This window comes from Topomyia yanbarensis, chromosome 1 (assembly GCF_030247195.1).
Source record: "Topomyia yanbarensis strain Yona2022 chromosome 1, ASM3024719v1, whole genome shotgun sequence".
Classification (NCBI taxonomy): domain Eukaryota; kingdom Metazoa; phylum Arthropoda; class Insecta; order Diptera; family Culicidae; genus Topomyia; species Topomyia yanbarensis.
Genome location: NC_080670.1, coordinates 198,881,751 through 198,896,734, shown reverse-complemented (window position 1 = coordinate 198,896,734; position 14,984 = coordinate 198,881,751). Strand labels below are relative to the sequence as shown.

Sequence of the window (14,984 nt, the reverse complement as noted above, 5' to 3'; positions counted from 1 at the left end):
CGTCTACCTGTATTATTCCGTTGGAGAGTGAGTGGACCCGACGATTATTCGTCCAATCGCTAGGGAGGTTCCTACAAGAGAACCCTGTTCACCTCCCTACCTAATCGTTAAGGATAGCTGTCGGAACAGTCAACAGCGATGCCGGCAGAACTCGGCCTTTGCTGTCCCGGCCGGTCGGACGAGAGAGGCGTCCGCAGCAATGAAGTGCAGTCTTGTGGAGGAATAAAAGTCGGTAAATTTATATATTAGTTTTGTTTTCCCTTCAGTTTGATTATGTACGAAAATCCGAAATTTTTTTTTAGGGCCCAGGTCGACCTGTCAAAAAGGGCCTACCGGACGGGTAAAGATTAGAACCCAAGTAATGAAGAAACCCCTACTTACAAATCAGCTACCCTCCCTGGAAAAAAATCAAACCACATTCTAGAATCCACAACCGGAGAAGGTAAACAACATTCTTTTCATTTTCACCGTCGCCTACTTCGCCTTTATCACACTTTCCAGATGATTAGTCAATCCAATACGGTGGCGATGTCGTCCAACATTGACCACCGGCGAAGGAGGAAACCGCTGAATAAGGTGAATATTTGAACTCGCAAAAAATGGAACTGTTCAAGAAGAAGGGAATCGACAGAGAGAGAGGTTTGTTTACCGTTGACGTCGGGATCAAAGCGATGCTGAATATTGAAAATCGGTGCGTGTTGTTTGTGTATCCGTTTGTTGTAACCTAAAATACCCCAAATGACAGTAACAAACGATAACATCTTCGGTAACGGAGTAGTAAGTGGTGTTGTTTATGTGGTGTAATTTTCTTTTCAATTGATGTGTGATGAACGATTTTTTTTTCTTTCTTTCCTTCTTTCAGATGACAAACTGAAATTGCTGACTCGGTACTCAGCACTTGTGATGGTAGTATTTTGGTTTGGTTAGAAAACAGATATAAAACTGGGGTTTGAATTTCACACAGAGAACCGTTCGGTTTTCATTGGAATGAGGGTGCTCAGGATCCCGGAACTTTCCAGGATGAAGAACGAATGTCATAAATCGTTGGAAAAAGGAGCTATTCGCGTGCATGATATTTGTACTGGGTTAAATTTACAAACCGGAACCGCGTAATCGATCCCTCGAATTCGAATCAGTTTTTTAAACGACGTCTTCAAAGTGAAGGTAGGTAAGCAATCTTGCCGATGACTCCAATTTAATCAAAGGGTTTTAAAACAGTGTTGCCCGCTTTTGTGAAGTATCACATATCTTGACAAACTTATGATTGGGGCGAATAAAGCAACTGTCAAAATTCAGGTTGAGACGAAATTTTGGACAAACCGAAACTTGCCAATCACAGCTGTTGAAGGTAAACAAAAGGAAACAAATTTCTCATTCGTTGGCTGCTGTGAACTATGCTCGGCCAGTAACGGTTTTGCCCGAAATTTCGCCTTTAACTGAATTTTGACAGTTTGCTGAGCTTTAACAAACACCCTAATCATAAATTTGTCGGGTAATTGAAAAAAAAATGTATTGAGCATTGCATGAAAATGTATAACCTCACTTTTCTGACAGCTTAGATAGCTTGTTTACATGGACCTAGAATTTTTTTTTGTTCCACCCAGTGCAAGAAACTCGGTTCGAATTCTAACACCATGTAAACAAGCTCGCTGAACTGTCATTTTTTCGAGCATTCTAACTCATATGACGTCATCTTGTAATGTTCAATAATTGTTTCGATTTTCAGCTATTTGAAAGCCGCTTCCTCAAATGGAAAAACTGCCCGCCAACAAATACAAAGCCAATCTGTTAGAAGCACCGGCAACAACGCTTTTTATTTAAATTCGAGAGACCGATCCGAATTCCGAACGTCATCGAAAAAAATTGCCAGCATTGGGTCGAACTGTTATTTACACGGAACTGCTAAATGACTGTGAGGGGGATCAGAGAGATCCTCTATGTATGACAATCCAACAGGCAACAGCACTTACCTTTGGTAGTCCGAAATCCCTGATTGATGGCTCGGGTTGTCCGTTCGGCCGCCCGATAAATGCGCCAGTAGAAGAACAGCATCACGAACATCGGGATGTAGAAGGAACCGAGAGCGGAATAGACGACGTACCCGGCGTCGTTCGTTAGCTCGCAGGTCCACGGACAGGGTGGATTTGTCGTCGTCGTCGGAACGTCATCGCCACCACCCCCATCGCTGCGGCCATCTGCCGCAGTTCCCAGTGATGCGAGTAGAATTTCCGCTTCGGCAGCTGCTGTCGAAGCTAACGAAGCCGATGACGATAACGGCGACGTCGATGATGATAGTGTTGTTGATGATGATGATGATGCTGATTGTGATTGTAATGATAACAGTGACGGTGATGGTGAGTAGGACGCTGACGACGGTGTCACTGACACCAGCGTGTAATTTCCATACTGATAATATAGGTTCTCTTTCACCTGATTGGAAGAAGAGGAGAAATAGTGAAAAGTGGAATATTTTAGTAAGATTGGAATCGGGTGTATCTGAAATCAAATTGCTACTTGGTAAATAACATCAGGTGGAAACACCCCTCGGGGTTCACTAGTTTAATTGAATTTATCTGTATAAAACAGACACAAAGCCAAGTAAATAGCCAATCCCCAACGCTGGTCGGCAAAGCAAAGTTTGACAACCGAATTCCCCAGGCTAATAAAATCGAAAGGGAGCCACACCAACAGCCACCGGTCCCTTGAGGCAAATTGAAATAATTTGATTGCCGACGCTCGGGACCGCATCGAGAATACTATATTAATTGTAGTAATGTATGCATGTACTCACTTTCTGCTCCTTCCACCCGACCAGCGGCGGAAAGCAGATCACAAAGGACAACACCCACAGCCCGGCGATGAGCGACTTGGCTCGCCTGGTGGACATGATGCTCGGGTAGGTCACGGGACGCGTGACGGCCACGTAGCGATCGAGACTGATCGCGCACAGGTTCAGTATCGATGCCGTGCACATCCAGACGTCGACGGCAAGCCACACGCGGCACCACACGTCACCGAAGATCCACACCTGCGGGGAAAAGGAAGAGAGAGAGAGAATGGAGAAATTATTTAGTATGGTGAAAAAACAAAGTTTGAAACTAGAGCACTCTAGGTAGAGTGTGGCCAAGAGGCCATGACGTATCCAAACGAACATGAAATTTGACGTATTTCTATTGTGTATACGTCAAATTCCATGTTCGTTTGGATACGTCATGGCCTCTGTCGAACTAACGAATTTGATTCGTTAGTTGGATCGACTGACAAATGTCATAAAAGCTCCAAAGAAGACATTATTAGTGTAAAAGATTGTTAGATTGTCAAAGTAAATTTGACGTTCAGATGCTTGTTAGTTGGACAATGGATCAACTAGCGAAGCTCCATCTAAAAAGCGGTCCAGTTAGAGAGTGTTCAACCAGCGAATCACGACTGTACGCACAGTCATTGAACATCCAACATTGAGCTGCCTCAATAAACCATCGGTGACAAGATTCCATAAACGTGGTGACAACGAGCCACCTCAATGACATCCGCAGACACACAGTTTCCTAGTCTCTATCGATGAGCACCGCCGTCGCTTGCTAAACATTACGTGGTACCCAGTTGACGATAAATGAAGTTGCTCTATGATCCCGTGCAGCTTCCAAAATTGATTTGAAAAACACGTCAAAAACACACGAAATATCAAGGAAAACGTTCCACAGCTTAATCAAAATATGTTTGAAATGTGTTACGTTTAACAACCGATTCTGAAACCGATTGAGTCGGAATCGGTTGTTGCATTTGATTTGGAATCCATAATGACTCCATTCAGAAATCCGAACCGGTTCCGGAACGAGTTTAACTGGGATGATGTGACGGGAATGAGAAGACTAATGGTGTTTTTGCTTGAACCTGAAACTGAGTCAGGTTCTAACCCCAACCGCTGTCAGTTCATACATTTTGACAGCGGTCGGGGTTAGAAACTGACTCAGTTTCGCCTCAAACAAAAACCACATAAGCCAGCTAAGGTAACGCGAAATGAATCTGTCTTAGCGTAAGCTGGTTTTTGCCATCAGAGGGAAGAAATTTTGTCTAAACAAACTTATCTCGCTGAAGTCACAGAGAACAGACATCCATGATCGAACAAAAATATTTAAAAAAACGTGTGTAAACATTTGAATTAATATACGATAAACACTAGCGCCGCCACACCAACCTCTATCCCAACTATCCGTCAAATCCATTCCGGAACCGGTTTGAAATCCTGAATGGATTCCATATGGAACCCACTGAGACGCCCAAAAAATTGTTTCAAAATCGTTCAACACGGGTCCAACGATGGACGTTCGTTGAACGGTTATTTGGACGTTGTCCAAATTGGTCCAACGAACGTCCTTCATTGGACGATTTTGAAACCAACTGTTCTTAGAGGGAATCTTGCTCAAAGAAAACAACCGATTCCGACTCTATCGGTTGATGCATTTGAGCTGGAATTCATGCTGGAGGTCCGAACCGGTTCCGGACTAGTTTGACTGGGTAGAGGAATAACCGCTGTCAATTCTGTCGAACTCAGCCACAAAAAAACATGTCGACAGTAGCGCACCTGGTTTGGATAACCCAACTACCTTCGAAACCGTTAGAGATTTTACACAAGTTGAATGCTGAAGATGGACGTCTGTTCTCTGTGATGAAACAGTGAATTAAGACAATCAATTTGTGATTAGATACGCGAAGACAAATACTGGACAGGTACGAATGGTACAGTGGAAATTGAGAATTGCAACAATAAATCAAAGTAAGTGAAATTGATTTTAGGACAGCTAAGACGGAAATGTGTATACCAATTTTTGGATCAATTGTAAAAAACGAGGAAAAGAGGAAACAACAAAGTGTAAAGAATAAAACAAAAAAATAGTTATTTACAGTTTAATAAAATGTAATCGTTTAGTTTGATCTGCAAAGTAAATAAAAAAGCGGTTTAAAAAAAATATTTTCACCTGCCGTCCGAACATTGATGTTGCGTACACAAATACACTCTACTGAAAGAGTAATCAATAATAGGTATTTTTCCATCTAATACTAATTTATTACCCCTGACGGGTTATAAGCTGTAAGTCTGAGAGATAACATAATTAGTTTTTGCTTGTATGATTAAGAGTTCATTTATTTCCTATGTATTGTATATCTCGTTAGACGAGTGCAATTTACCACTTTTGTTCTATTTCTTTATAGTGAAAATAAGCGATAGGCGGCGTTATCTTCTTAGACGATATGGAGATGTGTCTATGATAAAGTTCGTAAAAAGCAAAGTGAAAATAATCTACATTAGTTGAGAACTTAACAGTCACACTAATACTATATCCAACTTCTATTTCCAAATGTTCGAAGAAAATATCAGCTACGTTCACTGTAGACATACAAGGGTTTCTGAAGGCACAAGTTTTCTCGATATCAGATTCTCCGGATGCGCAGCTTACGGTCACAGTGACGTTCTTTTCTTGCGAGAAGTAAATCACTCCTAATCCAATCAATCGTATACCGCTGACGCGGCGATTAGAGGAGGTGAGGTGAAATGACCCTTGCGGAACATAACCGCTATTGAGGTAACCAAAAAACCTAAGTTGATCACAGTCAAATAATGGATTAGAGCCTTTGATAGCTGCTCTTAAATCGGCGACATCCTCTTTATTCTGCACCTCCTGCCACGCATCCAAAACACCCATCAATTGATCTTTCGAACAATTGATTGTCTTAGCAGTAACTATTAGTTTAAGCGATTCGCGGTCCAACAACCTGAAACCCTCTTGCTCGGTGTAACGGAAGGGATTCTCGCAAATTATTTCCAAACACTTCTCTTCAACCATCTTCATGTCATAAACACGATTTTCCCGCAGCACCTTAAGCACATTAGTCGAATCGATGTACTGGTTCAGAAAATTGATCGCCGCTTCCATCACCTTTTCCAGGGACCACTTTCTCGATTGCAAGTAAATTTCACGAGCATTCTCGATCGTAAAAACGATCTTCTCGCAGTACAGGAACCGTAATATATCCAGAAAAACGCTCGGCTCAACGTCTTCCAGTGGAATTTCGGTGGCTTTCGAGTTCTGAAACAGACCGAAGAAATGATCCGCAGCGCTCATTAGAATCAACTTATGACCGTAGATTCGCTGCCTGTCTGGTCCCACTAGGAAGGTGACATCCGACATGACACCGTTGTTGATCAGAAACTCTCGGCGATCCGTTCCTGGTTCATGGTGTATCGGACTGACGATCTCACGAGTTGTACTTGGCATTGTGTTTCTAAATAGTTGAAATCGAATGTTTTAATGAATAGTTACTTTTCTGAGGAAAAAAAATTAACTTACTCTGATGACATTGTCGCTGTGAGGGTGTTTTGTTGTCTACAACTTAACTTGATTTTGAATACTACTCCTGCTTTCGAAAATGCCTCCCATCATATAGTGATTTCTTGAGCGTTTTTTCAAAACGTCATATCTGCAATGAGTTACTCTCTGTTTATACTTTCTCTTTCGATTTTTACGGCGTCACTATAACACTTTTCACTTATTTTACAGTACAGATCGAAAGACGGTGGTTTTAACTAGCATATTATGCAAAGAGCTGAGGGATAAATGTTAAAGTGACCGAATTATTAATGTAGGGTTGACATTAGTGCTGGTTGCCATCTGCTGGTGCCAGCATGCTGGCAACCAGCACTCTACCAGCATAATGTAAACGCATGCCATCTGCTGGTGCCAGCTGCTGGCAAGCGTTTACATTATGCTGGTAGAGTGCTGGTTGCCAGCATGCTGGCACCAGCAGATGGCAACCAGTACTAATGTAAACTGGGCATTAATGCCTACCCAAAGTCCCTCAAACAAGGTTCTAGCCTGCGTCTACGGAAACTATTAGTGGTAGTGAACAGAGAAAGCCTGTAAAACGTGGTATTGATGACATTCGCCCTTAGGAACTGTCATACATACGAGCACAGAGTCAGTTTTAGTTTTGGCGAATGCTAGGACCTTCCTAATCGAGATGTACAGGTATCTACATTTTTTCTATGTGTGCGTGTCACTTTTTTCGAGCAAACAAGCAGAAATGAAGTAGAAAATCAAAGCACGTGGTCCCAGACTTCACTCTGATTAGTGATGTAAACATTTGCCCTTTTGCGATCCAGGACACCATACTTATTTTCACCACATACTTACAAGCTTCGTTTCGATTGGTCGGTTTGTTGTTTCGCGGTCCTTGGGCGCCATGATTAATTTCTCGTTCCAGTGTAAAAACTTTGATACCTGCCCAAGTAAACAGGCACAAACTGGCATTTTTCATCTAGTTACCCATCTTTTATAGCAGTGACTCTCAACCGTACTACTGTACTTTTCTGTTTTCTTAGCAGGGGCAGGATTCTTAAGATTTTTTTTTGTTTTATCCACCCGTTTTTTTCAATGCTCCAATCATTATTTTTGCTGACCCTGGTGAAATGAAACAGAAGGTTGAACGTGCGCTGTAGAGCAATAGTCATTTTTGCGCTGCTGGAATTTTGTGCTTCGTCGGTTGAAAAATGAATAAAGATTCCAGAAAAATGTTTTGCCAAATTGAACCATACTATAAAATGTCCCAAAACACAAACAACAAGTTTCATATAAGAAATGCATGATGTTTTTCCTATGTTTTATTTGAAAATTCATTACTTTCTCAAAATGTTCCCGAAATTTTAAAACTTTGAGCACATGATGGATGGTTTAAAAATCAGAAAGTGCAGTACAAAATATTGAATTGACAGTTCCTCTTAATGGTATTTCACTTGATGTATAAACTTGTAATCGGATAGGGTAACAATTTACAGCTCAGTAGAAAAATACCTTTTGATTGTACACTCCATAGACTGTATTTGTATATTTCTGCAACAGGACCCCGGTCAAACCATTCGGAATTTGATTCGGAATCTTGAATGGAGTCCTAGTGGCAGATCACTTGTGATGCATTTATAAAAATCAGCGAAATTAAATGCATTTATTTCCATCAAAATAGTAATTCATAATGTATTTTGCGTTGCGTGCAATGTCTTGGCGTTGCCTGCAATGTGGTTTGCGTTGCGTGTAAGACGTCAAAACCCTACAGAAAAACTAGCCCTACATTTAACAAAACGTCGAACAAAGTGGATCAGCGTAGGACGTTTGTTAAACAAACTTTTCTGCGAGGGAGTGTCAAGCTGATGCAAAAATGGAAATTAAATGCATTTTTTCTAATTTGATGCAAATTTGTTATACCTTCTTAGAGTGATCTGCCCCTAGATGGAGTCAGTATGGATTCCAAATCAAATGCAACAACCGATTCTGAGTCGGAACCGGTTGTTGCATTTGATTTGGAATCCATAATGACTCCATTCAGAAATCCGAACCGGTTCCGGAATGAGTTTAACTGGGACTGACCGCTGTTCAATATGGTCGTTCATATTTTTGATGTAAATTTTGTTTGTTTTTCCCCTCCCCAAGGTTTAGAGGTTTGACGGTATTGCAAACATCATCAAGCATCGATTGCTTTAAGATGGGTATTGCATTACGCCTCGATAGTGGTGCATCGAGGAGACCGAGAGGGCTTATGCGCCTTTTTTATGTTATATGTTTTTTCATACTCTGCACCAGCGCATACCAACGCTAAACCACTTGTCTATGCGCGGTGTCGTGGCCGATTGGCGGATCGACGTAGATTGACTTTTGCTGTGTGCCATGTTTGCAAATATTGTTCTATTGGTGGTATTCGTGGACGGGGCTCATGGAGGGAGCCATTGTGTGTCCATTTATCGGTCGACTTCGTCATCGTGCATATACTAATTAAATTGATTTAATAATTAAATTAATTTAATAAAGTAGAATAAATAGAAACCTATTAGTTGTAGCTTAGCGATAATCGTAGTTTTTCGTACTAGTGTACAACTGTTATGTGCTAGTCGTATGTCTATCTATGTATGTATTCGTCGGAGTATTTGTGACAGTTGGGTCAGGGAATGGATGCAGAACTGACGTATATGATAGAATAGTGGCTAATACTTCTGGTGATCAATCTGAGCATTTGGTTCTATTCATTCGGGAAAGTCGGGTTGGATAAATTAGGGTAAAATAAATTTACCGACGCACGTGAGTCATCCATTCCCGGCCAGCATAGCATGATGAAAGCCTAACAGCATGCAATTGTCGTTAATGATAAATATACAACATTTGCTGCATTTAGACGAGTTTGATTGCATGTTACATGTGTTTTTCTATTCTACTTCATTAGTCTTTTTCTTTTGCACATCTATTAGTTTACTTTTCCATTATTTATGTATTGCTTGTGGCAGTAAAAATTGGATTCTAACCACACTGCGCACTTACTATTCTTCTATTGAATTCTTCTCATAGACTGGTTAGCTCGACTGGTCTGTCCATGAAAATACCATCTCTATCACTTGAAATACATGTGATTTGACAGCTCGCAGTTTTCAGTAGCAGTTTGATCACTCGCACTTCGAAAGTGCGGAGTCCAGGTTGGTGGGAAGTGCGCAATATACCAAAATAGTATTGTTCAATTTATACACTTCCAATCAAGCTCTTTGCATCTTTTTTTTTTCTTTATTTGGCATGTTTTGATTCCTTTTATTAGTATATTTCTACTATACGCTATCTATACTCATATAGGTACAAACGCTCGTGGCCTTCACGATAACACAAACCTGGCCACAAACGCGACCATGCAATTGCAATAATCCACATATACTTACGCCCGCGATTTCGGCTACATGAAAACTCCATGGTAGTTAAGTAAACGTGGCATTTTTAAACTTCCAAACGCGGTCTCAAACATTAACCCACCACACGCGCGATCATGAAACGGTCACGTCCGAAAGTTTTACCAGTCCGGACTAATGCCTTCAGTTGAACCAATCAAAAAAGTGACGCTCATGTTCACTAAACAACACGTTCCATGGTGACATGGAACTACAATCTGTACCATACACTAAAAATTAAGCATCAGATTCACGGTCCGCGCGCGATCAAACAAGAATACACGCTACATCATTATAAAATCAAAATTATTCACGCAAAGTCACATATACGTGACAAACACGTTAATATACAAATGCTTGAGCCCTTCGCAACCATCCCCGGCATCTACATGATCATGTAAACATGATAACATCCCGGTGATAAAGTGAATGTTCCAGCTCTTATAAATTTTCAAACGCAGTGTCAAGCGTGAACCTAAAAACTCCCGCAATCGCACGATCATGAATCGGTCACTTCTGGATGTTTCTATCCTTGATATCAGCAGACTAGGTCCTTGCCTTCAATTTGATCAATTAAAAAAAGAAAGCTCTCATATCCACTGGACACTACGTTACATGGCGACATGACCGAGGACTCTAGTGATATGGGGTAACTTACTCCCTGTCAGAATGTGAATTGTACACCAAAAACTATCAGAATGAAGGTCCGCGTGATCATCCAAGAACGCACGCGTATATAGGAAATGCTACGGTTACAAAATCCAGTCTTGTACACGCGAAGTCACATGAACGCGAGCACACGTGACAAACACGTTAACGTACGAACGCTTAAGCCCTTCGCGATTAACAACGCACACCTACGTTCGCGATTGCGCAAACTTAATAACACCCCGGTAGTACGGAGAACGTTTTAGCACTCACGAAGTTTCAAACGCTGTCTCAAACACGAACATACAAACGTCCGTTTTCGCGCGCTCATGAATCGGCCACGTCCGGAAACCATTACCACAGAGAACAGACGTCCATCTTCAGCATTCAACTTGTGTAAAATCTCTAACGGTTTCGAAGGTAGTTGGGATATCCAAACCAGGTGCGCTACTGTCGTCATGTTTTTTGTGTGGCTGAGTTCGACTGAATTGACAGCGGTTATTCCTCTACCCAGTCAAACTAGTCCGGAACCGGTTCGGACTTCCAGCATGAATTCCAGCTCAAATGCATCGAGCGATAGAGTCGGAATCGGTTGTTTTCTTTGAGCAGGATTCCATACGGAATCCATTCAGGATTTCGAACCGGTTCCGGAATGGATTTGACGGATAGTTGGGATAAGTTGGTTTGGCGGCGCTAGTGTTTACCGTACATTAATTCAAATGTTTACACACGTTTTTTAAATATTTTTGTTCAATCATGGATGTCTGTTCTCTGTGTGAAAGGTAAGGCGGTGCGTTTACATCGAGCGGGAGAACAGACTAGCGGAGAAAAACGGTAAAACTAGCAACCATGAATGTAAATTGGCATCACGCCCAGTGAGCAAATTTTCTGGCAGAGACCGCTCTGCTAGATTTCTGTAAGTCTTGGTTTGGCAGCCCTGTCAGATTTTTGCGCGGATCCTGTCGGGTTAGTTGAGCTAGGGCGAACTCGGTTTCGCTCGCGTTTTCTGGCAAATTTTGATAGGAACCGAGCAAAACCCTACCTACGGACATAAACTGTGCAAAGATCCTGGCAATTCCTACCTGGTAGAATTTAGCACGAATCGAGCAAAACATCTGACAAAGATGTGGCAGAAAGCGTGCAGAGATCTTGGTCGTACATTTCTGACTGGATTCTGGATAAAAGTGAGCAGCATCGGTTGGTTTAACCGCTTCTGTCAGAAACGGTTGTTGCATTTGAGCGAATTCGTTGCCAGAATTCTCGCACAAATCGCGCAAAATGCTCGCAGAAATTCTGCCTGCATCAATTTCGCTTTGCCCAACTTTTGCTAACTTTCTGCTTGCCACACTGACCGGGCGGAAGCTCCCATACACGTATACGAAAAACTACCAAAAGTTGAGCTCTTTTGACTCAATCTCGGGGTATCGTGGAATAAGGTAAAATTAGTTAAACCGTGTTGAAGGTAGTTTCCATTTAACCACTGCAAAAACCACAACTCATTGACAGGTTTTTTATACTCAACCTTGAGTTATATATGCCTAAATTTAAGTTGAATCTACCTAATTTTGAGTATACCCCAAACAACTCAAAAGTACCTTATTCCATGGAAGGCCTCGACTAAGTCGAATCTCTCTCTTTGTTTTTGACAACACTAATAAGTGCGAAAGCGACGCAAGCTTCAAAATTACCCAAATTTAAGTTGAAAGAACTTATTCTGCGGGTTGTTTCATTTTTCCGTGTAAGCTTTGCATGGGCTTCCTCTTGTACTTCCCCTCTATAAAGCCTCGTTTTCGTTTGGCTGCAATGTTTGACACTTCGCTAGTCTGTGTATAACTAGAGCACTCTAGTTAGAGTGTGGCCAAGAGGCCATGACGTATCCAAACGAACATGGAATTTGACGTATACACAGTAGAAATACGTCAAATTTCCTGTTCATTTGGATACGTCATGGCCTCTTGGCCACACTCTAACTAGAGTGCTCTATGTATAACGTGTCTGTAGTCTTCACAACATTTCAAATGTCTTCAAAATGAAGACAAATCTTCAAATCTGGCATCTCTGGGGAGGCGTCCATCAAGAAAAGCTACGCGGTAAAATAAAACAACCTCCAGAATAAATTCTTTTAACTTACTTTTGAGTTGTGCGTCGCTTTCGCTCTTATTAGTGTTGTCAAAAACAAAACGAGAGATTCGACTCAATCGAGGTCCTCCGTGGAGGAAGGCACTTTTGAGTTGTTTGGGGTATACTCAAAATTAGGTGAATTCAACTTAAATTTGAGTATAAAAAACCTATCAATGAGTTGTAATTTTTGCCGTGGTTAAATCCCATACTACTTTTACAGTAAACGGCAAGTTACGGTATATAGCCTAGAACAAAGTTTCAATAGCCTACCGATCGCCAGCATCTAGTTTAACCCGCCTACCCGCCTTTTAGTTTACTGGGATGGAAACTACCTTCAACAGGGTTTACCAAATTTTACCTTCCTCCACGATACCCCGAGATTGAGCCAAAAAGAACTCAATTTTAGGTAGTTTTTTGTTTTTGTGTGTAGTTAGCTTCGAAACACTTTGGTGTGCAGGGATCGTGTTGTTGCTCGATCGAGAACAATATTTGGACAAATCCACGAAAGCACGCTCGCCTTCCTAGCTAAAAAAAATTCAAGGACCAGCAGGCGAACGCAACCGTTGGTAACATTACCTGATTTCACCAACTGAGGCTATCGATCGTTCCAAAAACTGTGAAGTCGTCGAAGGAACCTTGCAGGTATACCACACTATCTTCGGAACTTGATGAGATTCCATCCTTGCACACGTTACCAGCGCCAAATGGAAATAAAATGCTTTCCCGTCCACTATCTAAACTGGCAATCCATCCCAGTTAAACTCATTCCGGAACCGGTTCGGATTTCTAAATGGAATCATTATGGATTCCAAATCAAATGCAACAACCGATTCCGACTCAATCGGTTTCAGAATCGGTTGTTGCATTTGATCTGGAATCCATACTGACTCCATTCAGGATTCCGAATGGTTTGACCGGGACGCTGACGACGGCGACACGAGGAGGAAATGGCGAGTCGTCGAAACGGAACCGCTCGGCATGAAAATTAAACGGAGGTTAAACAAGACACCGCACTTTTTTGATTAAGCTGTCAAAAGTTTACCCAAAATACATTGGAGATAAGCTCAGCTTACTATAATTACTATTGAAAATATCATTTAACCCAAATACGTATTGTGACCCACCCTCATAAGTAGTAAAATTAATCACTCATAATTTAATATCCAAAAAAGTAATTCAGCACGCAAATATTTCTTTAAAAATGCATGAACCTTCACGACAAAATAGTGATTTTTGAGCAAGGTTTTTTTCTAATCAGTTTTAGTATCAAAAACGATTCAGTGCACGACACAAAATATTGAAGAACACTCAATATAAATATTTTTGAGTCATCCTAATGATTAGTAAAGTTTATTTTGATCATGTTTTAACCACAGAGAACAGACTTCCATCTTCAGCATTCAACTTGTGTAAAATCTCTAACGGTTTCGAAGGTAGTTGGGATATACAAACCAGGTGCGCTACTGTCGTCATGTTTTTGTGGCTGAGTGCGACAGAATCGACAGCGATTATTCCTCTATCCAGTCAAACTAGTCCGGAACCGGTTCGGACTTCCAGCATGAATTCCAGCTCAAATGCATCAACCGATAGAGTCGGAATCGGTTGTTTTCTTTGAGCAACATTCCATACTGAGTCCATTCAGGATTTCGAACCGGTTCCGGATTGGTGTGGCGGCGCTAGTGTTTATCGTATATTAATTCAAATGTTTACACACGTTTTTTAAATATTTTTGTTCGATCATGGATGTCTGTTCTCTGTGTCCATACTGACTCCCCATTGAGACGTCCAAAAAATTGTTTCAAAATCGTTCAACACCGGTCCAACGATGGACGTTTGTTGAATGGTTATTTGGACGTTGTCCAAACCGGTTCCGGAATGAGTTTGACTGGGTCATTGATCTCTCAGTGCTCATCTGGTCAGGTACTATGCGACTGACTAGAACCAGAACGAGTGTAATAATGTTTGGTAAAGGATTCCCAAATGCTGAAGAGATTAGCGAGACTATTCTTGGTCGTTCGCATTGTGGCAGGCAGCACGGGCAGAACGTAGACTGAGTATCGTGACCGTTGTCTTCGGTAGTTGAAACTACATTCCCGATTGTCGACTATTCGGAGTTTAAGTTATTTATTTCCCACATTGGAAATCTTAGAAACAACACCACAGACGAACAATCTGTTGAGAACTCTTGGCAACCAATTTCCCAGAGCAATTGATACATGGTAGCACACTATTGGCAGACTTGTGTGTTTTGCATGGATCACGGCAAATCCAAATTCATGTAACTATCAATCCTCACTAACAAAAACTGCTTCCCGTGACAATGCGGCGATATACTCAGTCTCTAGTAACAAAATGTGTCATACTAACATTCCTTTCCATCCTCGATTATCTTAGAGACGTGCCTCGCGTCGTTTATGAATCTTCAAAGTTCGCGGATGGCAACTACGATGTATGTACGATCTTC

The 14,984-nt window shown here is 41.5% G+C and overlaps 2 protein-coding genes across 7 annotated transcripts in view; both read right to left on the bottom strand.

Annotated features, from left to right (window-relative positions):
* LOC131687346 (octopamine receptor Oamb) overlaps positions 1-14,984 on the bottom strand; it is a 356,370-nt gene that overhangs the window by 158,686 nt on the left and 182,700 nt on the right. For all 6 annotated transcript variants that reach the window (XM_058971427.1, XM_058971441.1, XM_058971448.1 and 3 more), the window contains 2 exons: positions 2,792-3,028; positions 1,971-2,430 (listed from right to left, as the gene is read on the bottom strand). In XM_058971427.1, the coding sequence (XP_058827410.1) occupies positions 1,971-2,430; positions 2,792-3,028 (697 nt within the window). The remainder of the gene's footprint in view (positions 1-1,970; positions 2,431-2,791; positions 3,029-14,984) is intronic.
* LOC131687390 (BTB/POZ domain-containing protein 6-like) lies at positions 5,044-6,627 on the bottom strand. The gene is made up of 2 exons (XM_058971476.1): positions 6,348-6,627; positions 5,044-6,282 (listed from the first exon to the last, which is right to left on the bottom strand). The coding sequence occupies exons 1-2, from the start codon at positions 6,356-6,358 to the stop codon at positions 5,184-5,186; spliced, it is 1,110 nt and encodes a 369-aa protein (XP_058827459.1). The 5' UTR covers positions 6,359-6,627; the 3' UTR covers positions 5,044-5,183.